Source organism: Protomyctophum bolini (assembly GCF_963924005.1).
Source record: "Protomyctophum bolini genome assembly, chromosome: 22".
NCBI classification, from domain to species: Eukaryota; Metazoa; Chordata; class Actinopteri; order Myctophiformes; family Myctophidae; genus Protomyctophum; species Protomyctophum bolini.
The window spans coordinates 4,642,353-4,660,042 of record NC_137883.1 but is presented as its reverse complement, the minus strand read 5'-3'; the positions used below and the strand labels follow the sequence as shown (position 1 = coordinate 4,660,042).

The 17,690-nt window shown below is 43.0% G+C and overlaps 1 protein-coding gene across 1 annotated transcript in view; it reads right to left on the bottom strand.

The window, feature by feature from the left end:
- pnpla7a (patatin-like phospholipase domain containing 7a) overlaps positions 1–17,690 on the bottom strand; it is an 89,827-nt gene that overhangs the window by 24,185 nt on the left and 47,952 nt on the right. Inside the window, exons 22-25 of the mRNA XM_080756538.1 lie at positions 13,099–13,162; positions 11,121–11,289; positions 5,893–6,075; positions 4,022–4,140 (exon numbers count right to left, since the gene is read on the bottom strand). Of these exons, the coding sequence (XP_080612664.1) occupies positions 4,022–4,140; positions 5,893–6,075; positions 11,121–11,289; positions 13,099–13,162 (535 nt within the window). The remainder of the gene's footprint in view (positions 1–4,021; positions 4,141–5,892; positions 6,076–11,120; positions 11,290–13,098; positions 13,163–17,690) is intronic.

Genomic DNA, 17,690 nt, shown 5'->3' with positions numbered 1-17,690 from the left:
TTTAACTCAAATCTTTGCTACTGAGAGGGTCCCCGGAACAAGATATTTTCAGACGGGGGTCAGCTGCCAATGTCATAACTATATATTTGGGGTCCTCGACATGAATATGTTTGAGAACGACCGACATAGAAACATGTTTTTTTTTTCCCCAGAAAACTGTTAGAAGACCTTTTCTTTTTTAAATTTCCGACGCCATGAGGTCCAAGGTCAGAGGAGTGTGAATTGTGACAACGACTCGATATTCATTATCATGTCAGCGGAGGGCCCTGTGGTGGTAATTTGCAAAAATCATTAGTGGAGAGCCATCTTGACATTAGTGACGGCCGGGGGGGGGGGGGGGATTCCTGTAGCGTGGAATTGGAAGTACATTCCGAATGGGATGCGAAATGTCAGAAGTCGAATTATAAAATAACTGAGGGTGCGAATCTGCGATACACTCGAGTTGAGCGTTTCATTCTGGACGGGAACCCCTTTTGGTATGTTAGCATTATGTTTATGCTTTAGCCATTGAAAAACAGCAGATCTACAAGCTCATAGCACGCCACTCTACGAGCTTGTAGGTCTGCTATTTTTGAAAAAAATCGTGAAAATATTTATTTCAGAAAACTGGAGGATTTAGATTTTTTTTTTTTTAATTTCGAAAATGGGCAGAATGGGTAAATTCGTTGAATAAAAAAAAAAAAGTAAAAAAAAAAAGGAGATTTGTGTTGCAACCACGTTCGGATTCCCACATGTCCATCTGTTGCTGCTATTGCTTTAGATGCCATTCGTTCTATACCCTTTGCCTCTTGCCTGAAAAAAACTAAATCAAAAACGGAAGTGAAATGTCAACACAGCGGTATTTACATGAAAGAAACGAGACAAGCAAAAACAATCGACCGACCTTGACGCCCCTTGGATACAAAAACAAAGACAAGGCGGCCGGAGGAGAAGAGGTGAAACAAATTGAGACAGGGAATTCAGAACTCGTAGGAAAGGAAACCAAGTCTACAACACTGTTTGTTTGTGTGCAAAAGGAGAGGAGACTGGAGCAACACGGACATTTAGAGCCTTTTATTAAGGTGCTGAGTATACAAAACGACTGTTTGTTTGTGTGTTTGTTTGTTTGTTTGTTTGTTTGGACGCTTTAAAACAAACAACCCTTTCCTCATCATTTATCTTGAATACAGTTCAAGCAGCGTTGATTTCGTCGACTGAAACTACCTTTTTTTCACTGACGAAAACTAAACGGAAACTAAATAAAAACTAAGCCGTGGTGACTAAAAACTGAGACTAAATATATTGACAATTTTGTCAACAAATAAAAACTAGACAAAAATGTTATTGGATTCAGTTTTAGCTTTTTTTTTTAACGCCTGCGTTCCTCGCTTACCATTTTATAATCGGTCGCATAGTAAAAATAGCCGATCTACAAGCTCACAACACGTCGCAGCATGCATATACTACTTATATATATACACACACACATCTAACTTTTGTACCAATTAAATGGTGTACAAGATCGGTTTCTCCCGATAAGGTAAATTGCCGATCACCGATCGAGTCATTTGGAGGCCGATCACCGATCGGTTTGCCGATTGATCGGAGCATCTCTTATTAAGAACAATCTCACTCTCTCTCTCGCTCATCTTTCCGATTTAAATCTGTTATTGTGTGTAACTGACTTGACCGATTCTGATTCTGAAAAAAAAGGAAAAAAGTCTAATCAGCACCCGAGTATGAAAGCGCACATGAGGACAGATACAGACTGGGGGTAGAAAGATGCATCTTAAGCTCCTAGAATAAAAAGCAAATATAAAAAAAAAAAATACACAAGAAGGCGTGAACAGGTAGTAATGAACAGTACAGGGGATCAGAAATAATAAGGTACCAAAAATATAAGGGCTTGCCTATATATATAGTAGCCCTCTGCAATTTGAATGGGGAACCAGGACCTTCTATAGCTGTGAGGCGACAGCACTATACCGACTGTGCCACCGTTACCCCCTAATGGGTGAGAGTTATATCCGTTCGTTCGACGGTGGAAATTGACTGGTGGCAATAATTCATTCCTGTTTGTTTGTACCTGCATACATACGGTGGGGTTCCCATTCCTTTATGCCGGCCTGACACCCAGAGGTTTCTCTAGGTATTTAAAAAAATACCTGGGTATACCTATGGAAGTCACACCTCTGATGGGTGTGGTTTAATCCTATTTAAAAAAAAAAAAATACGCCTATCAGTTTTTTTTTTTCTTCCTGAAAACCCTAAAAAAAAATCACTTAGTCATAACTAAAAAAAACATTGCATGGATGCACCTGGGACGTATCCTCAGTGATGTATATCCTGAGTACAGTACTAGAGGCTGCACAAGGAAGCGACCCGGAACGGTTACAGTACAGTATAGCTCAACCGTCTGGGCGCCTATAGGCTGCCGAGCCAGCCGGGCGGCGGCGTGCCGCGGGCGGGTTCGACTCCCCACAGCCCCGACGGCCTTGCCGCGAGTCACTCCCCATCTAGCCTCGGAAACCCAGACGTTTTTATTTCCAGGGAGAAAAAAAAAGTCTGGGTCTGAGTCCACTTCAATTCGGCATAGAGTAGCGCAAACATTGCTCACTCTCTGCTGATTTCTGATTGTCTGCACCTTTGTAAAATTGACATACACACGCACACATGTACACACACACGCTCCTCTCTCTCTCTGTCGCTCTAAGTAATTAGTCTCATGTCGCGCAGCTGCGCATATATTCTCCCGGCGGATCCTGCCGGGAGCTGCCTATGCCATAAAAAGCATAGGTGAGTTCCAGGCTACTCCCCATCTCTCTCTCTCCCCCCTTTACCTGTCGGAGTACTGTTCCCCATCAATAAAGGCATGAAAAGCCCAAAAACATTTTTTTTTTTTTTTTTTAAGAAGAAAAAAGCAAGGAAGCAGTGCCGAGACTATTGCTACTAAGTAAAAATGTTTGGTACATTTATTTAAATTGCTAGCATAGTGTGGGTTTGTTTTATTTATTTTTACATGGAAACGACTCTGTTATTCAAAATCAGTGGTGGAAAAAGTACTCAATTGTTTTACTTAAGTAAAAGTACCAATACTGCAATTTTAGAACTACTTAGTTACATATAGTAAAAGTACGGAATTGAAAATGTGCTTGAGTAAAAAAAGTACAAAAGTATCGGCATCAACATGTACTTAAAGTACTCAAAGTAAAAGGTACTCGTTGTGCAGAATGTGCCATTTCACAAGTTCAGAATGTGCACAAAGTCTATTGAAAATAGCCGATCTACAAGCTCACAATGCGATAGATCTGCTATTTTCAAATGGCCGAAATGCATAGGGCCGAAGTGGTTAATGTGTGTTTTCTAATCAAAGTTAAAATCTCCAAAAAGTAACTATAGTAGCTAAAGTTTTCAAATAACTGCAGTGAAGTAAAAGTAAAAATGTTGGCTCTGAGATGTAATGGAGTACAAGTACAAGTACTGGAGATGGAGGGTATGCACGTGACATCATCATCAAACCAGGAAGTTATGCAGGAACGCCTACCGAGTGGCAAAAACTACTTCCTGGCCTTGACAGCCCTATACATCCAGACAGAAAAGTCCTATCTGATTGCATTAAACAACATTAAACAATGTTAAACTCACTTTGCACTTTGCAAGTAAAAGTACTTCCCACCACTGTTCAAAATGAGTGCCATTTATCTCAAATATGTGTGATTTAGGTGATTGCGAACGCAGTGAGCACTTACTATGAGACCTAGCAGATCATGTCTGTCCGTGCGTGCGTGTGTGTGTCCCCCCTTTGTGCCCATATATGGAGCTACGTCCAAATATGGAGTGTGTCACATCAATCACAAACAAATCACTCAGCTCCATATAATGGGCACAAAGGGCACAGACACACGAACGCAAATAATAACTTAAAAAATCAATCTTAAAAAAACCCAAATATGTACGAGCTGCGTTCGCTTCCCGCGTTTGCGCGTCTTACTGGTTTATGTCATGTGTCGTGACTGGCCCAATAATAATAGACTTGTTTTACCTGGCTCCTCCTCCTCCCAGGATGAGGGCAATGGTGTTGCCGGTGAGGACCCGGGCCAGGCGGGAGAAGTCCGAGTGGCGGTCGGCCGGCTTCAGGAACACACGTTGGTACATCTCTCTCTAAGGGAGGAGGAGAGAGGAGGAGAGAGGAGGAGAACATTGAATGAGTGTGTGTGCGCGTTCGTGCGTGTGTGCGTGCGTGCGTGCGTGTGTGTAAAATTACTTTTATGGGACATTTTGTACACTCTGAGAGACGACACCAGAGGTGAGTGCAGTAAAACCATGTGCAACCCAGATTTGGCGCAAACAAGGGGCTAAAAAGTCTTTCCGCTCCCATGCCACCAAAATGTGGGACGCCCTACCAACAGTCATTAAGACATGCGCATCCCTTGACTCCTTCAAAACCGCTCTCAAAGGGCACCTATATGGACGGCTGCAATTAGAAACTGCCCCCCCGTAGAATCTGAATCCCGCCCCCCCCCCCCCGCCCCCCCACCACCCACACCTTTTTCCCCTCACTGTTTCTTTTCCCTTTTTTTACCTCCTTTATGATGAATTCCTGTTCTGTTCTTTGGCTATAATATAAAGTGTCTATTTGTATGTCTCTAAATGTTTTGATGATTTGAACATGGTGGACCCTCTTGTAAACAAGTGTGATGCTTTATTGGGTCGTCCACTCACAGTCAACAGTCTTTGTGTTGAGTTTGTGCTTGTAAAATGTACTGTAATCCTGCAAACCGTTAAAACATATTTAAATCAAAAAATTCTCAAGAGTTAAATTAACAATTGGGGTCCCAGAGATCCCATTAAAGTGGGGGTCCTTGAAATGAAAATAATCGCTAGAGCATATAGACACATCTTCTCTCATGGGGTTCGTCCAAGGACTATTGAAAGAGGACGGGAAGCGAAGAGCGGTACGGTGGACTCCATGTTGCTTCCTGGAAGGGAAAGAAACATGCGCAATGTTGAGACCGAGGAAGCTGAACGCGGAAGTCTTTGGCTGCATATTAGCCCAACATTGCGCTTGTTTCTGTCCTTCCAGGGAGCAACATGGAGTCCACCGTACGGTCTCTTCGCTTCCCGTCCTCTTTCAATAGTCCTACCTTTTCAAAATGGGGGACCGCGGGGCTAATCAGTGTCACGGAAAATGTCCGTCGACCACCTTTTTTCCACTGAAGAAAAAAACTAAACGGAAACTAAATGAAAACTACGCTATGGTGACTAAAACTAAGACTAAAATATACTGACAATTTCGTTAACAAATTAAAACTATAGACTAAAATGTTATAGGAAGGGACTATAGTGGACAAGAGATTCACTAAGTAAATTTTTACAATTGGTTGCGTGCTGAAAATATCCGATCTACGAGCTCACGACGCGTCACAGCGCGACGCGTTGTGAGCTCGTAGAGCGGCTATTTTCATCAAGTGTAAAAAACAGTCATTAACGACGGCATAGACGCCCCAACACAATACATTTTAGTCGACAAAATCAACTGTAGGTTTAGTCGACTAAAATCTTATGATATCTAGTCGACTAAAAACTAGACTAAAAGCTAAAACATTCCAGGTGACTATAATAACGTGACTATAAAGCCAAGTGAAAACTATTCCAGAGACCATGACTATAAAACTAAAATCGTAGAGAGAAGACTTCCGCACACCTGGCAGGCATTTTGGAGCAGGTGCGATGATGACAGAGAGTATATAAACATGTGAAAGGAGGGACATCCGCACACTGCCACTTGCTGGTTCAGAGCATTTTATCGAGCAACGTTTCGGTCTTGCGACCTTTCCTCATGCTTGAAAAGTGAAAAGTGTTTGAGAACCACCAACCAACCAACCAACCAACCAACCAACGTAAAACGTGTACCAGTTTGGGCAGGCTCCTCTTGGAGAAGACGCGGCGGGGGCAGGACAGGTGCAGGTGTCTGGAGATCCAGCTGCGCATGTTGAGCCAGTCCACGGTGCCCCGGGGCGGCGGGCCGTCCTCCCGGTGCAGCAGCACCAGCTGCTTCTGGGCGCGCACGGCGCTGCTCTCCAACATGCGCTCCAGCTGCCCACATGGAGGTATAGACGACAGACACACACACACACACACACACACACACACACACAGGTGTCACGAACGGGTATATAAGACGCGCGAGCGCAGGAAAGCGAACGCAGCTCGCATGCGTTGCGACGACAATTAGAATGAACGTCCCAGGGTTATACGTCGCAGCGCAATATGGGAAAGAAGAAGGCGGTGTTGTTTTTTCGTCGACTGAAACTTAGGACGAAAAATGTTTCGTCGACTACCTTTTTTTCCCACTGACGAAAACGAATGGAAACTAAATGAAAACTTAAGCTACGACGACTGAAACCAAGACCAAATATACTGACAATTTCGTAGACAAATAAAAACTAGACTAAAATGTTAGGAAGGGACTATAGTGGACAAGAGATCCACTATAAGTCATTTTACTCTTGGTTGCATGCTGAAAATAGCCGATCTACAAGCTCACAACTGAGCTTGTAGATCGGCTATTTTCAGCAAGTGTAAAAACACTCATTACGACGGCATCAAGGCCCGCCAAAACACATTTTAGTCGACTAAATCACCTGTAGATTTAGTCGACTAAAACTAGACTAACACTAAGACATTTCCAGGTGACTAAAATGTGACTAAAACTAAACTAAGTTTCAGTCCAAAGACCATGACTAAACTAAAATCGAAATTTGCTGGAAGAAGGACATTGCGGGAGTTGACAGACTCCACTTCATGTTGCAGCCGTGTTTGTAAACCCAGTATTGTGTAGAAACGGATGGGTTATTAATTATTATTATGTGTTGTTGTGTGCGCACACACACACACACACACACACACACACACAATCACACTCACACTCACAGTCACTGGTTACTTTGAATCCGTGGCGGGACTGGGAAATAAATAATGCGCGGAAGAACTCGGCATCCGATGTTTTGTGTTTTGCGATGAGAGGTGGTGTCTATCAGTCCGTCTGTCTGTCTGTCTGTCGACTGTATAGATCAGCGGTGCATGCCCAAAAGGTAGATCACGATCTACCAGTAGATCACAAAGGCTTTGCAGGTACAGATCACATGACATGCCCCTAAAAATATATATAATTGTAATATAAAAAAAAACGATTTTTGCCGATCTGCCGCTTGAGATGACCCGAGATGACTTGAGGACGAGTGACTCGATCGATTTACATCGAAAAGGGCCCGTCAGCTCAAACACACCATGCAATACTTCGTTTTCAAATTGTTGCGTATACAATCATTAGTATAGCATTACAAAGTCAAATACCAAACAACAAAAAGAAAAACCCTATACCATTTCCATTTCTCCCCCCTCTATTTCCCATTCCATGTGCGTTTGTCTTATATGTATAGCCCTATAAAAGCCCCCTCAAGTATATTGTTTAACTATTTTCAGCAATGGGACGATATGCATGTACAGTACACATCTGCCATTTGTCCCCTTCATTTACCCATCCTGAGATTTCTCCATCCTATAAACTATTCGGAGCAGTGGGTAGTGGGTACTACAGCCCACCATTCCAAGAGTGGTTGCTGGCTTTTATCCCCCCACCATTGTATTACTGGTTTGTGCCTATATATAGATGGTTCATTCCCCCCCCACAAAAAAGGGTAATACTTATTCGCTGGTTATATATACTAGCCCCTTACCCGTTACTTGTGGTCGCGGGGTGGTACTGCGCCCTGGGCATGCGTTTTCGCATTTTTTTAATTCACTAATAAATTCACTATTAATTTATAATGAGTTAAATTGGGAAAAAAGGGCTTCGTTAAGACCTCCATATTATCATGGCCAATGCCCGTGTGAAAAGTGGGAGTGATTTGGTGCAGGCAGTGAGGAGCTACGGCGGTCACAGTGACAGACAGACACACAGACACACACAGGGTACAGTAATTAGACAGGACAGGGGGAGAGAGATGGGGGGCAAAGGCCGGACGGGCTCGGGACTCGAACCCGCGACACGCCGTCAGGTTGGTTTTACCGTCCTAGCCGGTGCTATAGGCCACCGTTTCTTTCTTTTAAGGGGGGGGGGGGGGGGGGGCTTTCATCAGAGCGACATGGCTACCAGGGTTTCTCATCAGTGGTTCAATACAAAACAACACAAGCGTGAGTCGACGAGGAAGGTCAGACCTGTCACCACCTGGTCACGCGCCACTGCACCTCTCCTTGTAGTCAATAGGGCGGCGCACAAAAATTATTTTTAGTGTGTGTGTGTGTGTCTGGGAGGGGGGGGGGGCACGGTCAGGGGCTATAGGCCAAAGGCACGTACGTGGTCAAAGGAGGATAAATTCAGCAGAGGTATATGACTCGGTCTGCGACTGGGAACATTATGTTCCCGGTTTTATATACTTCCATCAGGAATGCGAGGACAACAATTGAAGAATTGATCGATATTATTAATATTGATCAATTCTTCCAATGTTTTTCCTCGCATTCCTGATGAAAGTGAACCACTTTTTTGCGTTTTTTTTTTTTTTTTTTTTTCCAAGCAAAAGCAATTACACACTCATTGAATCGGCTTATATATACACCCCCCTCTTCCCTCCCAGCCTCTCCTCCTCCTCCTCCTCAGATTTGCCAACAGCCACTACCAACCATTAAACCACTCTGGGGCGGGAACCCCTTTTGGTTTTTTAAGCATTATGTTACAGTTTAGCTATTGGGAAGAAAAAATAATTGCAGACCTATACAAGCTCGTAGCGCGGCTATTCTTTTTTTTTTTATCGTGAAAATGTGGCCCAAATGTTTTGAACATGTCCTTTCAGAGCGAGCGTTTTTTGAACTCAAATCTTTACTTCAAGGTGTGCGGGTGTGGGAGGTTGCTGAAACAACATATTTTAAGATGGGGGGGGGGGGGGGGGGGGGTCGGCGGCCAATTATAGAAACATTTTCAGGAAAACAGTCAGGATTTTAGAAGGCATTTCGTAGAACCGTCCACAGGTCTAAAATGGATTAAGCTGATCAAAACGCATCAACCCGGGGGCTCTGCCAAAACTCTGGCCAGCTATACTGTAGCTATGAGCATGGGCACGCAGCTGCTGGCTCAAAAACAGACACAGTGCTTCATGTCGCTAAAATAGTCCGTGTGGGGACAATTCATGTGGTTGTCCTGCTCTGCCCCCCCTGGACAGGGAATATAAATGACAAGCAAGAGATAAATAATGTGGAAAATGTGGAGGAGGCATAAACGTTCTCCTTTAACCCATTCTGACCCCGAGATCAGATCAGAAAAAGCTATGTTTCTATATGTCAGTCGTTCTTCGATTAAAAAAGAAAAAAAAAATAGCAGACCTACAAGCTCGTAGCGCGCCACTCGGTGGCGCGCTACGAGCTTGTAGATCTGCTATTTTTCCAATAGCTAAAGCATAGCGTAATGCTGACACCTAAAAGGGGTTCCCGCGCCAAAATGGGTTAAGCACCAGCTGTACAAAGTCACAAACTCTTCAGAAGACAAACTGCAAAGGGGCTGACTGCGTATAATTATGCACGACTAGAACAAAGGCGCAAAGGCTCTTAACCTTTCATCAAGAATATAATAAGAAAAACAATCTTTTTTAAAACAATATCCAATCAATTCCAGCTTGTGGTTTGCAAACTGTGTGGGCCCCCCTTAGAGAGAAACACTCACAGTGCATTTCAGTTCAATGTTATCATAGTCCGTGTATAGAACACAATAGTTATACGATTACAGCTCATGCCGAGAGAAAATTCCCTGTCTGTCTTGTCTATTTTGGCAGCTATATATAGCCTATATCCTTTGTTTTCCGAAAATTCCAACGTGGCATTTCAAGGTCAAAAGCACTGGCCCTCATACAGTACTATATGGCCACCATAAACCATGATTCATATCCGTCTGTATACCAGGCCGAGGGCAAGGGAGGGAGAGGATATTGCTATTTGTTCTGTCCGGGGTTTGGTTTTTCTTAGTTAAGTCGTTTGTCTGTCCAAGGGATAATTATGGAAACCACTGGATCGCTCACGCAGCCAGTAGGCCAAGGTTTCTTTACATTTTGTATATTTATACATATATATTATTTGTTTTTAATATTTAACTTCAAAGTCAAAAGGTCCCTGTCCACGGCTAAACTCGTAAACCACAAGCCTGAAGGCAAGGTCTCTTTCTATGTATGCTAAGATCAATACAATTTTTTTGTTAAAGGACCACTTCACCACTTTTCAACCTATCTTCATATAAAAGGTCCTCACTAATAATCTTGAAAGAAAATGGCGCATTTTTTTTCTCTACTCGATCGGTGTCTCATATAGGAGGGCTGTGGGCAGTTCAGAAACCGTCTTCCAGTGACATCATCGATGGGGAATACAAGCTAATAGGCTTTCTAGTCCTGAGAAGTTGCAATGCGAAAATGGAAGCCATATCGTTCTCACGATGATGAAAATCTATTTTGTTTTGTAAAATAATCTTGTTTAAAAAAAAAAAATCTGCCTAATGATGATGTCACTGGAAGACGGTTTCTAAACTGCCCACAGCCCCTCCTATATGAGACACAGACTGAGTAAGGGGGAAAAATGGTGGTGTTTTATCATGATTATTAGTGAGGACCCATTATATGAAGATAGGTTGAAAAGTGGTGAAGTGGTCCTTTTGAAGTGTGTGGGGGGGGGGGGTCGGCGGGCAATTACATATAATCTCGGGGGGGGGGGTCCTCGACATGAAACATTGAGCACGGCCGATAGAGAAACACAAGGTATTTTCAGAAACAAAAACTGTCAGGTTTTTAGAAGACATTCTTTTTTTTTTTTTTTAACCCATTTTGGGGCGGGCACCCGTTTTGGTGTTAGCATCACGTCGTGCTTTAGCTATTGAAAAACAGCAGATCTACAAGCTCGTAGGTCTGCTGTTTTTGAAAAACCCGAAGAACGACTGACACAGAAGACACAGCTTTTTCAGAAAACTGTCAGGACGTGTAGTAGAAGAACATTTTGTATAGAATCTGATCTCAGGTTCAGAATGGGTTAGAATTTCGACGTCGTCATGCAGGCCCCTAAATGGGGGGGGGGGGTTACAGTATATATAAGACTACATTTCCCACCTCCCCCACGGCCGGGTCCGTCTCCCCCAGGCCCACGATGACGATGCAGTCCGCCTGGCGGATGCAGCGCTGCGTCCACGGGGTCAGCGCCGAGTCCGTCTGGTAGAGGACGATGCGATGGATGTCCTCCTGCTGTCCCAGCCAGCTGGACAGGCGGTACTCGTGCACACTGGGGTGGACACACACACACACACACACACACACACACACACACACACACACACAGGGTCACAGCGTTAAGCTTGACGGCATTATGGGTCCGTTTTTTGTAGTGACGCGAGTACAGAAACGGCAGGAGCTCGATTTGATGAGTGGCCGATTGGACAAAGACAAAAAGAAAAAGGGAGGGAGAGGGGGGAGAAAGAGAGAGACTGAGAGAGAGAGAGACTGGATTTGACAGAGAGAGAGAGATAAGGAAGCGGATAAGAGATGAGAAGGAGAGATGAAGAGACGAAGTGGCTGGGGGGGGAAAAAACATAAACCGATCGATGTCGAGAGTCAAAGTATATGAAGCACACCGAGATAGATGAAAGATAAAAGACGACGGCGGCGGCGATATGAGGGAGAGAAAGCCAGAGTGAAACCACCACGGAGACAGATGAAGAGAGAGGCTAGCGCCATTATAAAAACTTAATGAAGAGAGAGAGGCTAGCGCCATTATAAAAACAGATGAAGAGAGAGGCTAGCGCCATTATAAAAACATATGAAGATAGAGGCTAGCACCATTATAAAAACATATGAAGAGAGAGAGGCTAGCGCCATTATAAAAACAGATGAAGAGAGAGGCTAGCGCCATTATAAAAACAGATGAAGAGAGAGGCTAGCGCCATTATAAAAACATATGAAGAGAGAGAGGCTAGCGCCATTATAAAAACATATGAAGAGAGGCTAGCGCCATTATAAAAACATATGAAGAGAGAGAGGCTAGCGCCATTATAAAAACATATGAAGAGAGAGAGGCTAGTGCCATTATAAAAACAGATGAAGAGAGAGGCTAGCGCCATTATAAAAACAGATGAAGAGAGAGGCTAGCGCCATTATAAAAACAGATGAAGAGAGAGGCTAGCGCCATTATAAAAACAGATGAAGATAGAGGCTAGCGCCATTATAAAAACATATGAAGAGAGAGAGAAGCTAGCGCCATTATAAAAACAGATGAAGAGAGGCTAGCGCCATTATAAAACCATATGAAGAGAGAGAGGCTAGCGCCATTATAAAAACAGATGAAGAGAGAGGCTAGCGCCATTATAAAAACATATGAAGAGAGAGAGGCTAGCGCCATTATAAAAACAGATGAAGAGAGAGAGGCTAGTGCCATTATAAAAACAGATGAAGAGAGAGGCTAGCACTATTATAAAAACAGATGAAGAGAGAGGCTAGTGCCATTATAAAAACAGATGAAGAGAGAGGCTAGCGCCATTATAAAAACAGTTGAAGAGAGAGGCTAGCGCCATTATAAAAACAGATGAAGATAGAGGCTAGCACCATTATAAAACAGATGAAGAGGCTAGCACTATTATAAAACAGATGAAGAGAGGCTAGCGCCATTATAAAAACAGATGAAGATAGAGGCTAGCGCCATTATAAAAACACATTAAGAGAGAGGCTAGCGCCATTATAAAAACATGAATAGAGGCTAGCACTATTATAAAACAGATGAAGAGAGAGGCTAGCACCATTATAAAACATGAATAGAGGCTAGCACCATTATAAAACAGATGAAGAGAGAGGCTAGCACTATTATAAAACATGAATAGAGGCTAGCGCCATTATAAAAACAAGACACGTCGACAGATAAGAAGCAAAAGCCAGCAGAAAATATGAGCCTTTTTAACCAGCTGGGATACTTGAAGGCCCATTTGAAGTTCGAAAGCTCAAGTTTTATTTTTGGGGCAAAACGCTGACGACAAACGAACGTTATACGCTATACCGAATGTCTTGCCTTGAACAGTATAGTTAAAGTGGACCTCATACATACCTGTCAAGAGCAGCTGCGCCAAGACGCTGTTTGATGTTATCGCTGGTCAGTAAAAGCGTCGGACCTGTACATGTTGACCAAAGAAGCCATTTTGGTTACAAAAGCCACCGCCTTTACTTACTATACTGTATGTGCTCCAGTCTTTTCTTTATGTTATACTTTAGCTATTGAAAAATAGCTAACCTATAGCAGACCTATACAAGCTCGTAGCGCGGCACCGAGTGCCGCGCTACGAGCTTGTATAGGTCTGCTATTTTTGAAGAATCGTGAAAATGTAGTGCACATCTTTGAATATATATTCTTTCAGAGTGAACGTTTTTAACTCAAATCTTTGCTTCTGGGTCCCTGGAACAACATATTTTCATATGGGGGTTGGCGGCCAATTACATATAATCTTGGGGGGGTCCTTGACATGAAAATGTTTGAGAACGACTGACACAGAAACATGAGGTTTTACAGAAAACGGAAACAATTCAGAAGGCATTTGTATAGAATCGTTCTCGGGTCTAAATGGGTTAAAAGTGGTTTCAATTACACCCACCACAACCTGAACCTTTGGACATTTCAGTGGATTTTCTGTGGTCTGGGGGCTTTCTCTGTGTGTTCTGATGCCTTTTGAGCTGCACAGGGAAAATCAGAGCGCTTGTTTGAGCCAGAAAACCCCCGGACCACAGACAATCTACTGTCTACTAGTTCAGGTTTTGAGGGTGCAAATTGAGCTCAGAGAACCTACAAATAAATAAGAGATATTACAAAAACTTTGTTTTAAAGTCACAATCCCTTTAAAGCAGGGGAAACGGAAGTAAACCAAACCAAAACTAAATTCCCATGCTAACTAATGTACACCAACAATGACCTTAGACCTTTGATCTCGTTCAAGCCGTCTTAGCTAGTGAACCCCTACTACAGTTTAATTCAAAACAGACCCCATAAATAAAAAAAGGTGGTACAGCAATGATAGCCACACGTCAACAGACTCAAATTATACCACCTCACTGTATATGCGTGACCTTGACATTGCGGTGCAGAATGCTGAAAAAGGGGCAACGTTGTTTACGCCATCTTGGCACTGAAACGCTATGAAGTACAGTAATCGCACTCCAAATGAAGGCCGGCATAGTGACGACAAGAACATTGTAACAAAGAGGGACAGAGAAGACGGGACCAGACAGCCCCTCCCACGCCCGTCCTACAAGGAGGAGCAGTGTGCACCAAAGCATTCTGGGATTTGTAGTCCCAGGAAGGAAGTGAGCCCCCCTGTGTCTGTGACCATCATGGACACCAGCTAAAATCTAAAATATCTAAATATATACACATATATAATTAGACACATAAAGACCTCCCAGGAAAGTGTTCTAAATCTTCTAAACGTCATTAACATAATAGTGAAGTGTCCCTTTAAGGTTTAATTACTACTGTTTAACCCCTTTTGGTGTTAGCATCATGTTATGCTTTAGCTATTGAAAAATAGCAGATCTACAAGCTCGTAGCTAGGTCTGCTATTTTTTTAAACTCGAAGAACGGCTGACGTAGAAACATGGCTTTTTCAGAAAACTGTCATTTTCAAACAGACATTTTTAGAATCTGATCCCAGGTCAGAATGGGTTAAGAGAGCGGAAGAGAGCAGTGTGCATATGTGCGTGCGTGCGTGCGTATGTGCGTGCGTGCGTATGTGCGTGCGTGCGTGCGTGCGTATGTGCGAGACACCGTCCTCAGTCAAGGTGACGGAGCCACTCTGTCACGAAGAGTCTCACCTGCTCCCATGTCTGGCCGCCTCTGGCGTGAGACGGTGATTGATTGTGTGCTCTCTGAGCCGAGAGGTTCAGCTCCGTTCAGGTCAAACGGAGACAGGGTGTGTGTGTGTGTGTGTGTGTGTGTGTGTGTGTGTGTGTGTGTGTGTGTGTGTGTGTGTGTGTCTGTGTGTGTGTGTGTGTGTGTGTGTGTGTGTGTGCATCATGTTGGTTCACTAGTTGCTGGAAAGGATCTGCTACACTAAAGCTGAACCTCAATACCATTTAGTCTCTCTATGAAAAAGAAAAGAAGAAAAGAAAAAAGAAGCCACATTTCCCCGCAAAGAATATATAGCAGACCTACAAGCTCATAGCGCGGCACCGAGTGCCGCGAGTGCCGAATCTTTGCCGAATATATATTCTTTCAGAGCAAACGTTTCTAACTCAAATATTTGCAAATATTTGCAACATATATCCAGATGGAGGGTCGGCGGCCAATTACATATCATTTTTAGGGGTCCTTGACATGAAACAGCTTGAGAACCACTGACGTAAGAAAGGTGTAGGGTTTTCTTTTTTCTTTCAGAAAGCCGTCAGAATTCAGAAGACATTTTGTAGGAATACGGTCTCGGTCCTAAATGGGTTTCAATGTCAAAATGGCTGTCGTGATAAAAGGCAACAATGCCGTGAACTTGCTTATCCATAGCCATTAGCTATAATACACCGTTACGTTAACTCCATCTCTGGAATGGCCTGATAATAGTTATATAGTCTCAGCTCAGTCTCTTCAAAGTTGACGCCGGGAAACAGATCGTAAAAAAAAGTGAAATCGCCTGTAGGGCAAACGGTAAACACAAGGACACTGGCCCCAATCTATAGGCCGCAACTCTCTCTCTCAGTGACGGACAAGGAGCCTGTGTGTGTGTGTGTGTGTGTGTGTGTGTGTGTGTGTGTGTGTGTGTGTGTGTGTGTGTGTGTGTGTGTGTGTGTGTGTGTGCGTGCGTGCGTTCATATTTGGAAGCCACGGTATAATGTCCATAAATCAGTTGTGAGAGACCTGCAGATTTGCAGAACTGCCCAAGCCGAGAGCTAAGGCATTCTGTTCAGAGTCTGCGGTCGCCATACTGTATGTGTGTGTGTGTGTGTGTGTGTGTGTGTGTGTGTGTATATATATATATATATATATATATATATATATATATATATATATATATATGGAGGCCCGCCATCATCTGTATCCTGAAACACATGTTGAGTTTTCCGCAAGTTTGCGCATCCACTATCGTTCATTTGTGTTCAAGAATTTCCTTCGCCAAATGTGAACTCAAATAAAGATGTTGTGTGTGTGTGTGTGTGTGTGTGTGTGTGTGTGTGTGTGTGTGCAGTGGCGTGCACAGACATTTAGATAGAGGGGCAGGTGCTCAAGTGAAGAAAAACAAAAGGGCAGCTCGCGCAGCGCGTGTGGAACCGGCCGGTTTTGATTTTAATAGTGTGAGATTTATAGATAATATATTAGAAGCTGTTTTTTTTTTATCAAGAATTGATCAATGTCGGCAGGGGGTAATCCAGTCTGGCAGTGTGGCCGCGGGTTCCACTCCCGATCCCGACGGCCTTTACTGCATGTCACACCACCCCCCCCCCCCATTTCCTGTCAGCCTACTGTCTGTCCCTCCATAAGAAATATAAAATAAAGCCACAAAAAAACATAAATAAAAAATGGATCAATGTCACATGGTCCACATACACTGTACAAAAAAAAAAAAAGCATATATAAATTTGTTATAAAGGTTTTAGTAATCATTTACAAATGTCAACAGGTTGTTAATGATTGGTTAATAGTCTACAAACTGCTTATGAACATTCATAAATGCTTTATAACAGGGTCATTACAAATGATTTAATAATCACTTACAGATGTATATATAAATGGCTTATTATTAATGAATAGTTTACTACTTACCAATACCTTATAAATGATCTGTAACCACAGTTATAACGGTTTTTTAGTAATAATTTACGAACGTCAACAAACGGGTCGTTGATGATTTGTTAATAGTCTACTACAGACTGCTTATAAACGTTCATAAATGCTTTATGACGCGTCATTGTCGTAAAGTGCTACCCTTTTTTTTTTTCTTCAAAAGAGCACATCCTTGTGCTTGTCCAGAGCACAAGTGCACCACCTAGTGTCTTATCTGTGCACGCCACTGTGAGAGAAGACAGACTATGCACCCACTGCACACAAAATGAAGTGGAAACCGAGCTACACTTCCTAACCATCTGTCCATTGTATACCAAGACATCAGAGACACATATACTTCCCACAGATTTACAACCACACACGGAGACTTTGAAAACACGACCAATGACAAAAAACTCCCATATCTGCTGGGCGAAGTACAACAATGTGCAAATAACACAGCAGCAAGATTTGTGAGTTGCTGTGATATAGGAGAAGGATATCAAATGGAACACGACCACCCTAAAGACTAATCATTGTGTATATTCCTGCACTATACCTGCATCGAGTGACCTTGGTATAGAATTTGATCTATTGAAGATGCTGACCTTCAAATGTACATCATTTTTGTTTTGATTGTATTGCTGTATTGCTGTATTGCTCTTTCTGCTTTGGCAATGTAAACGTATGTTTTCTCATGCCAATAAAGCCCTTTGAATTGAAAAAAAAAATCACACCTGTGTGAACCAAGTGGTGCAACTCCCCTCTCTAAAAGCTGAATAACTCCTAATCTACGGAGCTCTTCATGGTTTGGTCCATTAGCGGTGATTTTCGGAGGTTTTTGCTGATAATCCGGTGGTCTAGATGGAAACATTGGTGCTTTCTATAGAGCAAGGATGGCT